This window comes from Dermacentor silvarum, chromosome 4 (genome assembly GCF_013339745.2).
Source record: "Dermacentor silvarum isolate Dsil-2018 chromosome 4, BIME_Dsil_1.4, whole genome shotgun sequence".
Taxonomy (NCBI): domain Eukaryota; kingdom Metazoa; phylum Arthropoda; class Arachnida; order Ixodida; family Ixodidae; genus Dermacentor; species Dermacentor silvarum.
In genome coordinates this window covers 80,541,295-80,561,199 of record NC_051157.2, presented here as the reverse complement: position 1 = coordinate 80,561,199, position 19,905 = coordinate 80,541,295, and the positions used below count along the sequence as shown (strand labels likewise).

General features: G+C 47.6%; 1 protein-coding gene across 1 annotated transcript in view; it reads left to right on the top strand.

Moving 5' to 3' along the window:
• LOC119448721 (Down syndrome cell adhesion molecule homolog) overlaps window positions 1-19,905 on the top strand; it is a gene marked incomplete at its 5' end in the record, with an annotated part of 259,262 nt that overhangs the window by 149,994 nt on the left and 89,363 nt on the right. The window contains 4 exons of the mRNA XM_049666473.1: window positions 117-197; window positions 10,606-11,013; window positions 13,542-13,700; window positions 15,137-15,424. Of these exons, the coding sequence (XP_049522430.1) occupies window positions 117-197; window positions 10,606-11,013; window positions 13,542-13,700; window positions 15,137-15,424 (936 nt within the window). The remainder of the gene's footprint in view (window positions 1-116; window positions 198-10,605; window positions 11,014-13,541; window positions 13,701-15,136; window positions 15,425-19,905) is intronic.

Here is a 19,905-nt window from a genome sequence, read left to right as displayed (position 1 = left end):
CGCGCAGAAGCCGGCAAAGCGCTTGTAAATTTGCTTTTCTGCATGACTCCGGACTTCTGTAACGGAGCCACGCCAGTCCTGTCGAACGTTCATTTCTGCCTCTCTTTTTCATGCAGAGGTCCACTCAAAGCGGAGTGTGCAAAACCGTGTCAGCCGGCGCTGGAACGGCCAGAACAGCTACCTCAAGTCGAGGAAAGGTAATCATTCTCCTCCTCCACCTCCCAATCCTTAAGAATTTACGCGTCGCCTATCACCAGGGGACCCCTTCATCTCTGCTTTTCTTCCGCCATTTATCCCACGTGTAAACGTTTCGGTACATGGAAATGGGATGGAGGAGGCCTTTTATAGCTTGCTATTCGCTCGCAAGCGCAACTTTTTTCCCATTCCGTATTAGACCATTCGTCACAACGAACGGTCCCTCTACATCGACCTGTTTACTCTTGCTCAAAAACGGGAACCGGGGACGAAAAAAAAAAAAAAAGAAGAGGGGCTCAGTAAACGAAAAGAGCGGATGGCTAAGAAGCAGCAGCAGCACAATCGAACCGAACACTTAGGAGGTAAAAGAAACAAATAGAAAGAGAAAAAAATAAAGAATGAAGAGCGTTCTCGGCGCGTGACTCGAGTGAATGCAGAGCCCGAACGGCGGGAAGCGCAGGGCGTTTGTCAAGGAAAATAAGGAAGAGCCGTATCCCGACTGAGGAAGTAACGCGTGTCCTGGGAGTGGGCACACAATTTCTTTCTTTTTTTTTTTTTTCGCCGAAGTCGACGGCACCAAATACAGCGCAAGCGGCGCTTGTCAAAGGGTGAGAGAAGAAGGGGGTTCGGCGCTTCCTCGGCGGCACGGCGGCGGCGGCGGCGAGACGCACAAGCGGTCCCGATTGAAAATCGAGTTTGTTCAACCTCATTACGGGCGCCTCTGAGGAGCGGCCGCGCCGCGACTCCCTTTTGAGAGACGAAGCACTGGGGGATCCCCGGCGTCGCCTCGCATTACCTTTGACATGTCGCGGCGCTGCCGAGCCGGGCATGCGCGGACCGCTTGGCTATGGCAGCCGCCATTTTGTCACCACCTACCCCCCCCCCCCTTCCTCCAGCCTCCCTCCTTATATACGCACTCACACTCTTATCGCCATATACAGAAGTACGTCCCTTCCATCTTTAATCTTCTTTCTTTGATTCCGTCACTGACTTCTTTTCCATTCATTTCTTTCCCTCCTTAATTCTTCACGGCCTTTCTGCTTCCCCGCCTTTGCTGCTTTCTTCCTCGCTTCCTTCCTGCCTTTGTTGCATCATTCATTCTTTATAGCATTTATTTTCCTTTGTTGTCCATGCATTATTTCGGCAAGGCCTATATTTCTGCATGATTTTTCATTCAGCCCCTCTTCATTCATCTCTCTTTATACTATCTTTGCCTGCTGTCTTGTTGCCATCTTCCTTTGTTTTATCGTTCGGGACTTTCCAGATAGCTTGCTTCCATTGTTTCACCTTCGCATTCGTCATACGTTTACTTTATTTCTATACCACCTACGTTATTTTCATGCTGCCCCTTTTGCTATTCCTTCTCCACATGTTCACCTGGTAGCTGTTCCCTTGTTTTTGACTGCCCTATCAGCTTCTGCGCCAATGCTTTCAGGGCTTTTGTTTAGCTTAATTTCCTACTTTCACCTTTATTGTACCCAATGTCACAACTGTTTTCGTCCCCTGTATCTTCTCCGGGATGATACGGCGATCTTAATCGGGCTCGGCGATTTCTCTGTGGGAATTGTTGCCCGGTCGGACCCCGACATCCACCATTATTACTTGCTTTCTAATTAATAATCCCCATACAAACAATCGGGTGTTGGCAGTGCCTTCCACTTATTACTATGTGTTTGTGCGCGGAGGTCAGGCGGGGTGAACCGGTCGCTCAGAGTACACTACGTTGATTATTTTAAACTGAAATAATGTCTCAGCTGCGCAAAATCATATTTTTGTCGATCGCTACAGAAAACAAATTTTCTGCTCGGCAAATAATCAATCTCTACATTTAGCGGGGGAAAAAAACGCTGACTGATCGCGCAATATACTCAGGTGCATAAATTATTAGGGGAAGAGTGAGGGCGACGAATAATCTGCCGTTTCAGGAACATCCCACAGATAAGGTTGCTTGCGTTCGCATAATTTGTTAGAGAAAGGCACGGCAAGCGGGCGCACGTAAGCCTATGCCTTCCTTATTTTTTTTTCTGTAATACGCTGTACGATATAGAGGCGCCGATGACTAATGGTGCCTCGACGCAGCAGATTGTGTGGCACTTATTCATTCCCCCGTAGCCACACAAAAAGTCAACGCAGAGTGCGTGTTAAGACAACTGCTAACAGCGCAGGCACTAATCCGAGTGAGGTCTCTTCTACAACCATAATTACGCCTGTTGTTGGGCCACGGTTTCTTTCGCACGATCTCAATTATGCACGCGAGTATAGTGTTGGCAACATGTCTACGGGCAGCGTTCACATTGTTGCAACAGGTCGTTGTATTCTATTTAGGGATGAAACAGCGTTCTTGTTACCATCTGTACAAATACCTTTGTTCCTGTTCTTAATGAGTCGGAGAGTTCTCATGCTTCTGTTACGCACAATCGTCGTATTGTTTGCCTCTGCGTTGCGAATTACGATTGACGGGCAGACGTGTGGGGAATTGAAGAAAACCAGATCAAAACGTTTATATACTGTATGTTGATAGGCAAAACAAATCTGACGCATGGGAGAACGGTTTATGACACTTAACCATTAGGCCTAGTTTGCAAGCTGCGGGGTGAGACCGCGTGACAGCACCCACAACCACGCGCCATATATTCGAGTGTTCATTTCAGAGCACTGTGGCTGCACTGCGAAGGTCATGCAAGAGATCAACTATGCATCATTTCCAGATTAAGCGGATTCCGCTGATTTTAGCCCTTCAACTGGCAAGGAAAGAAAGGCTTGACCTAGAATGGTTTTATTGCTTTAGTTATGCTTTACTTTGCTCAAATACATACCAATTGAAATATTAAATAGTTTCTCTTAAAAATAAGCGAGATACAGTAGTTCAAAACCATTGTTGACCAGGTGGTGAAAGGTAATTGTACGGCCCAAAACTGGTCTCTGGCACTGGCTTTGGCAAGGACAATGTGGGTTCTTGAGATGTACCTTTATGGAGTTAAGAAATAAGAGCTTGCTTAAAAGGGGGGAAAAAGCTCCCGTTGGCGAGAATATGGCCCCCACGTGCGCTCACAAGATGACGACAAAGCCTTCGGGGTTTGTGACCAATACATCTGAGGCAGCTCACGCTCGACATTTTAATGAATACCACTGTAGAGCAGGTACATTAATAAAGGTAAATTGAAAGGCACATATTATAATTTGGATTTGTCTATCTTTTGCAGATGCTTTTGTTAGGTCAACAATATTTTTGAGCTACGAGGTAAAGGGTCAATGAAGCCACATTATTGTTACCATACACAGTTGTTTACATAATACAGCTTTAAATCTGTTTTTCACGAACTACGTAGAACTGCCAGAGTGCACTGAAGCGACCACCCGAATATGCGAGTAGTCTTATTTGTGCATGCTATCCTGCTTTCTTCTGTTTTTGTTTTTGTACTCTCAACTATCGTACCCCTTCTTCTCTTTTTCACGTGCAAGATAGCCAACTGGGGCGATCTTTTGGCTAACCTCCCTGCATTTTTGCTTTATATATATATATAATCAGCGAGACGTGTTCCACAGAATAATCATTCTTGGGCCGGCTTGTCCATGTGTGCGGATTAGTCACTGTCCGTGTTTCAGAAGCAAAGGGCCGTGCAATAATTCCCGCCCACAACAGAGAATTGGGACTCCCGCTGTCCTTTGAATTCTCACTGAAATCATATATAGACGTCATTTGCGTATAGGAAACAATAATAGAACCGACTAAGCGTTGTCCTCAACTTCCTATATTTACGCATCTCCATTCCTAACCTAGCGATACCCGTTTTCAGGGACCTGCTGTACAATAATATTTATGTCCACCAACGTCTCCATTTTTTTACCCTCTCAATGAAAGAAAGAAATTACTTTCGCGAGGCCTAGACAGGAGCTTAACTGGTTTAAAATACGCACTCCTTTCCCTCTTTCATTATTTCTTTGTTGTTTTTTTTAACGCATCGCATGACCTTCCAGTCCTAAGCAGAAGTTTTGTGCCTTATACAAACATCGGACAAGGAATACGTACAGTCGGTGCAAACTACTTTCTGTAGCTTGAAGTCCCAGATTCCACTACAACCTCTTAGAAAAACCATCTCAGCCATACCTCTCAACTTTTAAAAAGCACGCTTCCGGCGGTGATTCGGCTATCTCAACAATTCGTTAGCCCGAAAACATTGCCTAGAGCCTGACCTTTATGGACAAACGCTAAACGACAGTTTAGGTTGGTCCCTGAGAAACGGATAGAACCGGTACTTTCGGTAAATTACCTTCGGCTCGGAGGCTCCTGACTCGTTTCTCCTTTCTCCTGTATCTCACCGTGACTTCATCCAGGCTGGTTGGTTCGACGCTTCGTTGGCGTCTCGTACTTCCCGCCGACTATAGTTCTGCCCGTTTTTCCTCCCACCTTTAATGCTCTTCTTATCTTAAACGGACACAAACAAACAAGCAAACAAACACGTGGACTAAAAAAAAAAGCATGCGTCAAACTCAACCAAGTCCCGCTTTGTTATTTTAACACACCTTCTCTCGGACTACCTTTTTTTTCTCAAGTCTCTTCCCCAGCTCGTTCCCCTTTCGGTTCTACGGGGACCACGCGGTACGTCTGTTTGTGCGCAGCAACGAAGAGAAGCGGCAAGCCTGGCGCGAGAGAAACCGAGGCAATATCAATCTTGGGGATAACCGGGCCTGTAGCAGCGCCGCGGACACACTCACTGTTTCCCAGGCGCTGTTTCTCTTCTGCCCTCGGCGGGACCGCGCGCAAGGAAGCAGGAGGGGAACCTGAAAGGGGCACCAGCACGCAGACTTTACGGCTCCGCTTGGCTGGCCCATTAATCACGGCTCCGACGTAGGCCTTTGGCCTCCGCCGTGTTCATTTGGCGTCGCGCTGCGCGCTCCGCTTCCTCAAGATGCTCGGCAAGGGAAGAGCGAAGGGAAGGAAGGGACAGGCATGGATATAGGGAAGGCACACGGTACTCGCTCGGGAAGGGGGGGGGGGGGGCGGAGGGGGACAAGCTCTGGCATAGCCCAGGGCCTGCGCAACGTTGCCGGGTGGCGAGGGAGAACAGGGAAGAGAACGAGGAAGGGAGTGGGGAACGAGCCCGACCGGGACAGCTACGCGTGTCCCGAAAGAGGAGCGAAGGACACGCCTCGGAGACGACGCCTGCGCAACATCGTTGGGCGGTGGTGTGCGCGGGAAGTTCGAAAGAGACAGACACGTTCGCTCGCCTGCCCGCCCCGCCCGCTGCGTTTGCTGGCGAGACAACGCCGCCCCCGTCATGTTGTCGCGACCGTCTGTCTTGAGGTGCGGGAAAAGGAGGAGCGCTCCAGATCTGTCCCTACGCTGCTGCGGGTTGCCGTGGCGCCGCCGCTTCTTTTTCCGGGTGTTGTACAACGTGCCGTTGGTTTGCGACGCGGCCAGCGGTTCATGCGCGCGTGTGTTTGTCAGTTTTGCCTACATAGAGTCAAGACCTTTAGGAGTGGTTGCTCGAAGTTGCGTTGGCAACGCGTCCCCTTTTCCGGACCTGTTGCCTCAGCGCTGTAGCTTCTCTCTTCCCTGTACCCGTTCGCCGTGCGCTTTACGGCTCAATTTCTTTCTCGCGTTGTTCATTTCGGCTCGAGACGTTGTTGCGGGCGCGCACGTCAACGTAGCTTTAATGCAGTGTTGAGTTTAATGGAATAACGTAGCGCGGCTTCCGCCTCACTGGTTATTTTTTCCAGTCACCTTCACCACGGAGGCAGTGTAAGTGATTGTGCTTGAAAACAACAATAGACTGCTTGTATTTCTTTATTTCTGTCTCTATCTTTTTTTTTGCAGCGGGAATTTTTCATCAACAGTTTTATGTCGTAGTCTAGTGTGGCGCCATTATTTGCGCGTATCTTTTCGATTTTCGTTTCTTTTCAAACAAGTAGGGAAACAGTGATCAATCATCCCTGAAAATAAAATGTTCTTATTGTTGTTTCCAAAAGTTTTCTTCTTGCGCTGCGCACATGTATCATTTACTTGAACAGCGAATTAAATGTTCTCCAGGCAGTAAAGTGCGCTTTAGTAAGCGCTACCAACGTTCGTACAAGTTTCAATAAACGTGACTAAAAGTACAGAATGCTCCTCAAATAAACAGATTAAAGGAAGTCTTATTTAGGCTTAGAATGTTAGAAAAATCAATTGGTGAATTTTTAAATGTTGATATGTAAGTTAAAAATTTATAAATGTAACACACTCTCTAGAGCTGCAGAAAAAAATGATGGGAACGACAGGTATTTAAAAAATGCACATATTTTCTGATTGTCGGTTGAGAAAGCGTTCTAAAAATATTTAGGTGTTTGTAAAAATCTGGATTATTCGTGAGTAATTGCGAAAGTAGCGAGCTCGAAGTGTGATATTTGCATTTTTATATAGTTTACTGCCACGAATATATCACACACACTATATATATATAGTAAGCGCTACCAACACACTATATATATATATATATATATATATATATATATATATATGCACAAAACGTTCCAGAACGTTGCACAGACTGTATGAAGTGAGGCAACATGCCTTGATTAGTTGATCGGGTGGCAAAGGCTATGAATAAATAAAAAAAAAACACATGTAAAGATCTTTTGAAAATGATCCGGTGAACTAACATCTTCACCGTGTTCGAATTCGATGTCTCATTCTTCACAAAAGTAGATATCTCTCTTGTGTCTTTTTTCAGTCACCTCATCTCTCACATTTATGCACAAGTTAATCACTCCGAAAAATCTCCTCGTTCGTTAATTGGTCTCTCAATGTCACTGAATTCAAAGAACACCAAAAAGACGCAGCTTCGCCCGAAATGAGAAGCATCGACTGCGATAGAAAATTATTACACAGCTATACGAAATAGAGGTTGTAGTTTTATCAACCGTATAAACTTGTAAACATTCGCTTACTAAGTAAATTAACAACCATGACGTCACTGTGCACAAACATGAACACATATCCCTGGATGACCGCGGACACTCGCTGTCAAAGCGCTGGTGTGAGGAACAGTGGCAGATCAGTGAGCGAACTGACCGTCCTGCTGCCTCTAGTTTCAACACGAGCTAAGCGACGAGAAAACAGCGCACACGAAGCTATCAGCCCTCGTCGTGTCTAGACTCTGTGCCCGTCGCAGATCGCTTTCAATATAGGGCCCTCGCGGCCGCGCTCAGCCGACGCCGGAGTAGAACCAACGCCTCCTAGTAGCAGGCCTGTGCACTCCGCTTTATGACGTCCTGCAACTTGGATCCAAATTTCCATTGTCGAGCCCGGCGTGTCGAAATCGATGACGTGAAAATCACCGCGGCTTACTTGGGAGCACCGCATTAGATGCTACAGCAGTCGGGCAAGGTAGCATGCCATCATGAATCGAAGTGCGCAGGCCTCGTGCTATGTAGGAGGAGGTCGCTCTGCACCGGGCCCGGATGTAATCTCCAATAAGCTCCTCCGAAACTTGGACGGACACTCAGGTGCGCTGCTCCCCGAGGAAGTCAATAAAATCTGGGAAAAGGGCCTCGTCCCTGAATCCTGGAAGACAGCCTCAGTGGTGCTCATCCCGAAACCAGGCAAACCTCTTGCGCCGGAAAACATGCGGCCCATCTCGCCTACGTCCTGCGTGGGCAAGGTGGCCGAACATGCCATTCACAACCGTATATCTACGCACATAGAAACTAATCAGTTATTCCCTCACATCATGGTCGGCTTTCGGCCGGCACTCTCCACACAGGACGTCATGCTACTTATAAAGAGACAAATCATTGATGACGACACTAGAGAGACTCGGGGAATCCTGGATTTAGACTTGTCGAAGGCTTTTGATAACATCTCGCACCGGTTCGTGCTAGACGCGATCTCAGACCTGGGCCTCGGGCCACGATTCCATGCGTACGTTAGCTCCTTCCTCAGGGATCGCAAGGCCACTGTCAAAATAGGGCAGATCAAATCCAAGAAATATACATTGGCAGCGAGAGGCACCCCGCAAGGGGCGGTCATCTCTCCCCTACTATTTAACATCACCATGAAGGGCCTCTCGGAAAGACTGGCCGCAGTCAAAGGAACGGGTCACGCCCTCTACGCGGATGATATTACTGTGTGGTGCATGGGAAGGTCTGACGCTGCAGTTGAGAGTGCGCTCCAAGAGGCGCTCGACATCACAAAACACTTCCTAATAGATACGGGCCTGAGTCTGTCAACGACCAAGTCCGAACTTCTATTGTATAGGCACACCCGACGGAGGGTTAGGTGCTCCACACCTTTAGATCAAGTTCCCATAGCCCTCTATACGAGGGACGGACAACAAATCTCCAGAGTGGATACCATAAGGGTCATCGGACTCTTGCGTGAATCGCGCGGGGGCAACTCACATAAGACAGCCCGCATCACCTCCAAGACGGAGAACATGCTTAGGATTTATCCTCAGGGTCTCGAACCGCAAGGGGGGGGGGGGGGGGGTTAAGTGAGAGCAATCACCTCAGACTCTACCCCGCGTTTCGTATGAGCCGCGTTAACTATGTAGCCTCCGCGTCGTGCTCCTCTAAACGGGAAGAGGCCAAAAACGACGCCCTCATGCGCAACAGCATCAAGCGCGTGCTCGGTTTACCACTCACTACCAGCACCGAGCGTCTCATGCAACTTGGCATGCACAACACCCTGTCAGACGTGATCGAGGTCCAACGAGTGGCCCACATAATACGACTCTCGTCATCGCGAGCGGGGAGATGCATCCTCGAATCCGTTGGATGCGGTCACCCGGAAATCACGGAGCCGCAACGCGACCCTATCACCCATGGTCCGAGATACGTTCAAGGTAGAATCCCCTGCCACGTAACGTCCACCCTCAATACAATGTAGGGCGCCGGGTAGCCCGAGCTCGTTCCCTATTAAAAGTGGCGGCGGCCACTCCGAATCCAGCATATTTCGTTGACGCCGCCCCGTACGGGCGCTCTGATCACTATGCCGTACTTTCCGTTGACTCCAATGGCACTATTATTAACTCAGCATTCATGCGGAAGGTTTCTGCAACAGTAGCCGAGCAGGTTGCTGTAGCTATAGCACTGAAGTACCCTCTGCGTTCCCATATCTTTACCGACTCCAGGTCTGCAGCCCGAGCATTCGCCTCCGGCTCGATCTCAAAGGAAGCGTTGGCCATCCTCGGCACCGAGGGGGCTGCTGATTTTCATATCATCAAATGGTTCTCGGCCCATATGGGAATCAATGTGCACTCTGAGGTTGTTAACGCCAATGAGTTGGCCCATGACTGTGCGCGAGGTCTTACACACCACGGTGGTTCCGGTGGCCTCACGGGCGGCGACTTAGGACTGTACAGGGATTCGCTCCTCACCTTTCATGAAATTTGGCACATTATCAACTTGCTCGGTGGGCCTTTCCGCTACCACATCCTAAGCTCACTAGACCACAAGCGTCGGCCTTTTGCATGCTCCAAACGGGGTCGTTCCCCTAATGTAGAACCCCACTGTCCAGACTGAGGACAGGCGTACTGCTTTTTATCCCATATGCTCTGGCAATGCCCTGCGTTACGCAGCTCTTCGCTTACCCCTCTAACGAACTGGGAGGGCCCTTAAGAGCGGCGACCTCTCAGAGCAACTACAGGATGTCCGGAGGGCCTGCTACAGGGCGGAGGACCACGATTTTCTGACCCCGACGTGGGTGCGGCCCGCGACGGCTGTGGGAACTCCCTGAAAAGGGAGGTGCCCTAACGCGGTTCCTCAGGACCATCAATAAAGTTCTTTGTTTGTCTGTCTGTCTGTCTGTCTGTCTGTCTGTCTGTCTCCCCGCCCTGCTCCCTTGCGTCTGCGAAATCGAGCTATCATCCCCGACTCACTCTCGCAGCATGCTGTCACTCGCACCCACAGCATGCGGCGTGCGGCCACGATGTTATCGCACTTGAACTTTATACGGAACATTACGGCGACGACGACGGCGGAAACGCGCCTGGAGATTCCATATAAGTGCTATCGCAATAAAAGTGCTCTTCTGACAAATACACTCGCATGCCCGAGTGACGATTGCTGTCTACTTGGTTACAATTGATGGTCGTGGTTGTGCTTGATTGTAAAATGTCTAAAAATTGAAATTACCTTGTCTTCGACACCCTGTAGTCACTTATGACAATTAGCAGTGGCTCAAGACTCATTAAGGTTAAAGTGTTCTTCTCACTCTCTCTTTCCTAATTTTGTGTGAGTGGACCAGGCATGCAAAATTGCGATTAACATAATGTCTTTTACCTCTTCAATTGCTTCTATCCCTCTAATATACACGTGGCTAGAAAATGGTTGTTCAAGCACAGCGTTCCGCAATTTGTGCTACTCGGTGCCAGCATAAACGGCACATGCGTTAAACAGTAAGGTGCAACCCACGAGCCTTGGCCTTTACAGAGACGCCTCCCGAGCTGAAGGCCGTGTTCACGCGCAAGCTGGTCGATCCGGGCGAGCGATTCTCACTCCGCTGCGTGGCCTCGGGCAACCCGCTGCCGCGGGTCACGTGGGCGCTGGACGGCGGCATGGTAGGAGAGAGCCACCGAGTGCACTACGGCGACTTCGTCAGCTCAGCGGGCGACGTCATCAGCTACGTGAACGTGACGTCGGCGACGCGCGACGACGGGGGCCTCTACCGGTGCGAGGCCTCGAACGACCTGGGTACCGCGTGGCACGACGACCGCATCGACGTCCGGGGTCCACCACGAGTGCGACCCATGGCCAATCTGACCGTCACCTCGGGCACCACTCTGGTGTACCACTGCCCTTACACGGGACACCCGGCACCGAAAGTCACGTGGAGTCGAGGTCGGTGGCGAACTACGAGCACCATGATCCGCATGCTAAGATAAAGCTCGGCTTTCCTCGTTGTGGTTGTTGCTGTTGCGTACATCATAATTCCCGCACGACCTCCGCCAGCAGGTGTTTGTCCTGTGCGCGCCTTTCCTTTGTCGCCTCAACTTTTCTGATGGTCAAGCACGACCAATAGACCAAGATGTGGGAGATCTAGCATATACATGCAAACTTTCAAGGAGTGTTGAAATGCGCGGCAACAAAGTTTGTCTCATTACTCCTTGTGAGGATCTTTATGAAGATTAGGAGAAATTAACTAGTAAAATACTAGAATATAAACTAAAAAACTAGGAGAGTGGATAACAGGGCCAGTTGGTACATATTCATGGTTGTTTGGAAGCGCAAACACACACAACGAACCTGACACAATGAGCGCACACGGCAACTAAACTCAGGTGTTTATTCCTTGTATGCATAAAATTTAGTCAGCGCTCGTTGTATTTCATCTTTCTTCGTTGTGTGTGTCTGCTTTTCCAAACGACTATCAATAATAAACTAGCAACTGAGAACTAGGTGAAGAGGATTGCAAAAATACTTTATACAGATGAAGAAATAGGATTAGGAATTCAGTGGCGAGATGAGGTTGCTATATATATACAGGGTGTTTCAGCGAACACTTTCAAAAATTCTTAAAGGTTGCCTGTGGCAGATAGCACAATTCTAGTTCATGAGCTGGTCTGCTCGAAGAGGCGGACATTACTTGCACAAGAAATTGAAATGCATAATGGACTAATCCACAAAAATTCGCTAATTAAGTTTTTAATTAATTGCCTGATGGCCCATATTGCAATTCACAAATTGTAGCCGTGAAGTTCGCAAGGCGGATCCACTTGGAACAAATTCTCGGGATGACACCAGTTTCGAGATATTAATTCCCGAAATTTGCGGAGGAATGCATGGGCGTTCCAGTTAGTTTTTTAACAAAACGTGGCTTTATGCATTGAAGCACAAAATTACCTGGAACGCCAATGCATTTCTCCTCAAATTTCTGGAATTAATATCTCGAAACTGGTGTCATCCCGAGAATTCGTTCCAAGTCGATCCGCCTTGCCAACTCCGCGGCTACAATTTGTAAATTGCAATATGGGCCATCAGGTAATTAGTTAAAAACTTAATTCGTGAATTTTTGTTGATTAGTCGATTCTGCATTTCAATTTTTTGTGCAAGTGATGTCCGCCTCTTCGTGTAGACCAGCTCATGAACTTGAAATGGGCTATTCACCACAGGCAACTTTAAATAAATTTTGAAAGTGTTCGCTGAAACACCCTGTATATGTTGCTTTGCTTGAGCTGCGTATCGTCATGACATAAATGCCGGGAAAAATCAAAGCTGGCCTCTAAGACACGATGCTTACATTTATTTCAGAATAATGAAAGGTCATCCTTGTGCTTATGTGAAGATATATTCATAAAGAAAATTTGCAGGCGCAAGTTGGAATTTCTCAGCGCAAGACAGGGGTAATTAAAAATCGCAGGGGCAGGCCTTCGTTCTGCAGTGGACATAAATATAGGCTGATGATGATGATAACGATATTCTTAAAATAGCTAGCCGTTCTAATTAGCCAGGATTAGTTATAATTAATTGCTACCACTGCAATCTCACCTCATGGGCCTCAAGTCCCATTTCTATTTAAAACCGTAAATGCTTTTGCTAAGAGAGGGGGGTGAAGTGAATAGGGCATATAAAGGTAATATTTTAGCTAACTAAATGAGTACTTCGTTCGCCCTAGCATGTGCATTAGTTACGAAATCGTTTACAGGTCTGAGCATGCATACGCAATAGCAAAAAGACAGCTATGGTTTTTTCAACTCACGCTATAGACCGTGGAATAATTAAGTGCGCTAGCCATAAAGGAGCAGGGGGCTGTTATTTATTAAGTTCAGTTGTCAAGCAACATCAGTGTGCTGTATCCTAAACGTACTACAAACAGCGGAAGAGCGCCTCTTTGACGTAGCTAACATTGACTTGTGCGGAGCTATTGCTAACATTTGGTAAGTGCAAACAACAAAAAACTTTGCTAGGCAAGATCCACATGTACCTTTACTAACATGATTCCACTTCCAAAGTTTTGAAGCTTTGGAGGCTTAAACTAAAGTGCAATATACGAGGCATAAAAAAAATGCAGCATGCATTGATGTGCTTAGCTTGTAGTTTGCAAAGCGTGCTGATACCTGAGTGGTTTCCGATTACTCTAGAAGCTCCATGTGTAGCCGAGATAGTTTCGCTCGCCTTCAAAACGCTGAATAAGTACAAGTGTTGGTAAATTAAGAAACAGGAAAATGCAGCGGGAATGTTTTTTTTTTTTTAGAATCGTAAACAACTTTTAACGCATATGATTTACTCAATATATACGTCTTCCTATGGTAGCATTCTGCTCTTGTCAATGTCACGGCCACAACAATTGCATTTCCAGAGCCTTTTGTTGCCAGTAAAGCAGCAGTCAATGTTTTCATTTATTATTCTGACCTGTGGAATGTCCATAGGTGGCAGGGATCTTCCACACAACGAGAGGCAGCGTGCCTTCGAAAACGGTACCATTGTCATCACTGACGTCACGCGTGAGGCTGACGAAGGCGTCTACACGTGCCGGGCTACGACACCTAAGCAGGAAGACAGCAAAGACCTTAATGTCAAGATCATCAGTGAGTACAAGCATGTTCGGCTTCATTGCTTATATTCGGGGAATGAAAGCAGGGAAGAGTACGGGTAGGACACAAAGCATTTGTCTAAAGAAGATTACTTAAATTTTCCAAGTTTTTTTTTTGCGTGCATTGAGCAGTCCCTAAAAGTTCTGAACACATTTTTTTATTCAGCGCTTCGAAAACATCAGCAAGTATCTTCCTCGTACGGCCGTATTGTACTTCAGCCTTACAGCGCGACAGCCCATATATTCAATTAGTAAATGCAGTACGATGACTCACGCTTTTGTTTTATAACCTGCGACTTCGTAATGAGATGCTTCTACCGTCTAACTCGTGACAACTCGTGACATCTGCGATCGCGGGGTGGCGCTACCCTCCATTCGTTGGTAGGGAGACTTGCACGTAAGTTTTTGTTAGGAGGGGTGTTCAACGACAAAATGAAAAGAGCTTGGTGACAGCCGCTACCACCCCCTTTCCAAGCAGATATTCATAAAATATTATTCATTTATACATCATGGAGCCAAGCAAGAGAGTGCCGAGTAGAAACACATCAAAAAGTTCGCGCGCACTTCCGGAAACTGCTGGGCTACGATCGCCCAACTTCGCTCTTTCAAGCGTTGTGCGGCCGAGTGCAAGTTTTTTTTTTTTGTTTGCAACACTACTTTTATTTAGTACCTCTATATTGCGCCACAAACAAAGGACTACTTCTTTCAGCAGTGCGGCTATCTCAAACGTTGAGCACATTCTCTCAACGGTAATGCCGAGAGGCGATGCGCATGTACATAAAGCGGACCTTAAGAACAGCTCGCTAAAATTGTCTAATCTGTCGCACGAGGCTGGTGAACGTCTAGCGAAAATTTGGAGGACGCTTAATCTTCGCCTTCAAGAGTGGAACGCAATAGCATTCAAAGATCCTTGACTGTTTCTCACACTTCCCGGCAACTGCAGCTTATGTAACCGTAGTGTTACCGGGAAACGCTGGCGGTGAACGCTGTGCACGAAGGCGCGCTTTCTGATAGAAACGCGGCCTCTTTCGTGAGGCCGGCCTTCTTTTATTGTTTGCACCTTTATATTTCAACCTGAGAAGCATTAAAGCATAAAAGGCATGCGCTGTCGATGTTTTGTTTCATTACTATTGTTTGTGGGCTGTCACTCTCAAAATTCCGAGGAATAACTTTGTAAAGAATGCAAGACAAAGTGTGAGCAACTTTAGTGCTAAAATATATGCGGAGGGCCTGCGTGGTTGAGGATGATTTTCTCGGCCCCGGGCGGCAATGCCGACGCCGGATTTTCTGCGACACGGGGCCCTAAACGCTATCGCGTTAAAATATGCGGCTAAGGCCGTAAAGCATTAGGCACGTCTTGCACGTTCCCGATGAACGAGTAAGACTTTAGCTACGTAGCGCTAACGCTTCTGTTTGGGCACCCGTTCGCAGAAAAGACGGTTCTGAACCCGTTCAACTTTCCCAAGACGCTGGCCGAAGGGATGCAGGTTGTGATCACCTGCTCGGTGCGCTCTGGCGACACGCCCATCAAGATCTGGTGGCTCAAGGACGGCGTGCCCTTCAGCAAGACGCAGCTGAACATCCAGGAGGCGTCGCTGGGGGACCTCGGCTCGAACCTGGTCTTCAATGAGGTGGGCCGGGCGCACAACGGCCGCTACACTTGCGTTGCAGAGAACGATGGCGGAATCACGAACCACACGGCCGAGCTGGTTGTTTTCGGTGAGTGGATCGGCGCGTGCATTGTCTTTATCGTTGCTTCGGACAACGGAGAGGAGCATAATCACGAATAATGAGGCTCTAACGGAAGAAATTTACTGCCGAAATTGCTATGCCTTCGTGATTAAATCGAATTCTGAGAAGCCTAGCATGTTGAAACAGTAGTGGGAACAAGGGAACTACAAGGAAGAAGTAAACAGGGAAAGCACTGAATAAATAAAACAAAAGGAATAAAGTCACAGTTTATGAAAGAAAAGGATATCTAATATAACGACACCTTGCCCATCCTGTACGCCAAAGCAAGAGATAAACATGGCCTCAAAAGTATTTGCCAATTGACCAGATAAAAGAGCAACTGCATGTCCTCATATTAGGAGTTATTGTGATGTTTCAACAACATTAGAATCTATTTTTTACGCAGGACACTGTATTACGCACATGATATCCCCTTTTTTTGCTTTATTCCTAATTTTAGCATCCTGCACAACTCCTTGATTATTTTCTCATGCTATAATTGCAATACGTTCCACATTAACCATAACTCGCCCAGCTTTCTCTTGCACTGAACCTCATATTGCCTTTGCAGAAAATGAGCTGTGCGTTCTTGGTGGTAGCGTTCGGCGGCAGCCGCTACCAATCGCATACGCTCTTGTAGCAAAATGGGCTCAAGAAACAGGAAAAACGCGCAAGACAAAGCACGTAACTGAATCGTCACCGAGTCAAATCAGCGCGTACAGCGCGTCGTAATTGCAGCCTCCGCGATCAACTTCAGAAACATTTTCAGAGCTAATTGCGGAGGCCACGCTCCGCTGTGCTGAGTACGGTGAACGCCACCTAGGTTGGTAGTGCTTCTTGATGCCAGCGTCCATTCGAATGCTGGCATCGAGGCGTCGCAGTGCTGAGACCACCGAAGCGTTCACTGTCGGTGCGCGTTAGTGTCATAATGCAGTACTTCTCTTTTCTGCTCGTAGGCGGCGGCACCGCCCCGAGCAAGAGCGCGGGTACACGGAGGAGTGTTAGATATATAAGGCGCGTCTGTGTAGCTCTTTGCAAATGCGTTTGTGGCGCAATGGGTTAAACGCTCGGCGATCTATCGTCGCGGACCGAGAGGTCGTGGGTTCGATTCCAAATTTTGCATGTTTGTGGAACTTTTTCTTCTGGTTTCTTTCTTTGTATTATGTTCTAATTGACCAAGTCTAGCGTTTTAGTTTCCTGGTGTTTTTGGCCGTTCTCTCTCTGTCACACACACGGGTTTAGAGTGCTCGCAGAGCAAATCGGAGATACTAATACTGCGACCCCCAGACCAGAGCAGAATAAAAACCCCACTACCCAACATTAAGGTGTACGTCAACAACACTGCAATACATCACGTGGATTATATGAGGGTCCTGGGCCTTTTTGTACAAAAGAATCGCCACAACAACTTCACCATTGATCGTCTCACCATAGCAGTGAACCAGACGGTCCATTTAATCACCCGAGTGAGGGCACGCAAGCAAGGTATGAAGGAGAAGGAGCTACTCCAAATCATCCACTCCTTTGTCATCTCAAGGCTCACCTACGCCCTTCCCTACCTAAATCTACTCCAAACTGAAAAAGCAAAACTGGACCGCCTCATTCGCAAAGTGTACAAATCTGCACTGGTGCTCATCCGTACCACCCCTACCGAGCACCTCCTAAGCCTGGGGTTGCACAATACCGTGGAAGAACTTCTAGAAGCACACCGCATGGCGCACATTCACAGACTTCAGGGAAGCAAGACAGGCCATTGGATCCTGGACCGCATCGGGCACAGAATGTCTCCAACGCACAACGATCCGGCCACCGTTCCCCCCAACATCAGAAAGAGGTTCATCATTAAGCCACTGCCAAAGAACATGCTGGCAGGTCATCACGACGGTAGACGAAAAGCAAGAGCTCAAAACCCACGGAGGTGGCTCTAAGGCACCACCTGGTAGCCACCTCTCACTAAGCAAATTAACAAAATAAGGTTGTTTCCTCCTCCTCCTCTGTCACACACACACACACGTGCGTGCGCACGGTCTCCGAAGCAACATACGTTGACGCTGCTCAATATTCCTTGCCACATAACACGTACGCAATTAGCGTAATTAGCCTCCCCAAGATAATCAACAACAATACCAACAACCAATTTACTCCTCGAGCAACACCAATACTGACGGCCTGTTCTGTGCGTGCCCTCAACTCGGCGGAGGCAGAAGAGGCGGCCATTGCCCTCGCTGCAGCAGCCGGATTTACAACCATAATCAGCGACTCAAAGACCGCCATATCCAACTTTGCACATGGAATCGTGGCCCCAGCCACACTACGACTACTGCATCCCCTACTCTCCCCTAAACAACAAGATAGTGAAGAAGAACCCACCCCAATTGAATTGATATGGGTCCCGGCTCACGCAGGGAACCCGGGGAACGAGGCGGCCCACCAGTGTGCTCGAGGATTCGTCAGCCGAGCGGTGGGTCCCGTCTCAGACCCAGGGGACCTGGTCAGCGAGCCACTGACCACATACCACGAAATTGCCCAATACTACCGCCTCGCAAGACGGACAAAACCCCCATCCCATCCCAAGCTCACCAAGGGACAAGAAGTCTCCTGGCGCCGACTCCAAACGCACTCCTTTCCTAGCCCACAAATATACGTACACTTTTACCCTGACTTGACAGACCCACACTGCTCATTATGTGGGTCCATAGCCTCCTTAAATCATATTCTGTGGGACTGCAGAGAAGATCTCCCCCCCACCAGATCTCCTGGCCGCTCTCTCGCCTGAAGCGTGGGAAGCGATACTCATGAACCCGAACCTGGAGGTTCAACTTCGGGCCATCAAAAGAGCTGAGGAGGTGGCTCTAAGGCACCACCTGGTAGCCACCTCTCACTAAGCAAATTAACAAAATAAGGTTGTTTCCTCCTCCTCCTCTGTCACACACACACACAGGTGCGTGCGCACGGTCTGACAGACGGATAGATACAGAATTGGAAGAAGCTTTTATTCGAAGAGTGAAATGCCCGGAAAAATAGAGAAAAACACTATGTTGTGAAAGCTCATTCACTACCAAATTTGCCCTACCAGGGACCACTAAATTTCTGTATTCAGCTCTGATCCTCCGGCGATGAGAGCGCTTTAAAATATGCTACCACCATGATCGCCACTTCAGTGTTCACTTTTATTGCTTATGATTTGTGCACTCTGCTTTCATGAGAAGCGCTGGTGCTGTTTTTGTTTCTCTCCATGCAATGCAGCGCCTTTTCCATTCGCTTAATCTTCATTCGGGTGTGGTTGCAATGTTCTGTTGCGTCTACCTCGATGTAGCCGAGAATGCTTGTCACGTTTTTTTTTAAATTTTTTTTTATTCCTAACATACGTCTTACATGTCGAAATATATGCTAGCTATTTTCTTTTGTCTCTCAACAAGCGCCTGTGGCTATTCATTCAGGAGACAAAATTATATATGCAGGACGATACCGCATTATCACGAAAGCCGGGCAACGGGCAGAGCTTAATTTGATATTCTGCTTTAAACCGCCGTCCTCTTTGTAGTAAACGTACTGTAAAGCAAGTTTGAAACTGCTCATTAAATTTGTGTTAGCGTTGTATGCGACGGTGAACTAATGAGCCAGAAAGTAGGGCATGTGTTGTAGAGCCGGCTTTACATTCCGTATAATAATGTCGCATGTCTCTCGCAATCTGATTACTGGGAATTCTGTCCAGCCGATGAGTGCCAGTGGAGTACTTTTCTGGTGATTGGTAACAGTGGCGTACTGTGTTCGAAAGTAGCGCTTGTTACAATATGCAGGACCTCTAGGAGAGAGGTCAATATCACGCTTCGTCGTTATGCGACAAATAGCTATTTTAATAAAGGCGACGCTCTGCAAACAAAGCCCTGAGCCAGGAATGTCGTCTTGCATGAACTCCCGTTTGGACGCAAGCGCAAAGTTTCTCGCATAAGTACGTTGATTACCCACCAGAAGAGATATTCAATGTATTACAGCTGTAAAAGTGCTTATAATTCTATTCTTGAAAGACTACGCAGTCATATTCTGCAATGTCATTTGATTGCTTTTAACGCATGGGAAGAATATCTATTTGCCCAGAACTATATGCTGACGGTGTTCGGATAATAATATCCGACTTGAAAGCGGCACTTGTTCCACCTGAAGAATCCAAGGTATTCATTTAGAAATAGCCGCCTAAAAGAGTGTTTTGACTAGATGTCTTTCTCCTATGGTCTCCCGCAGTATTCAATACCGAAACTTGATTTTATTGAACAGAAAGAAATGCCACCTCCGATTTGAATTTTTTGTCTATACTCGCGGACAATCTTTTTGTACAACTCTTTTTTTGAGTGTGCAATGAAGAGAAATCTACGGGGGTGGAGCTTCTGCAGATGTGCTACTGCGCCAAGTAGTTCAACAGTTCGACAGCAATTTTGGTTTCTTGGAACATATGCTGAATCAGGGCAGCT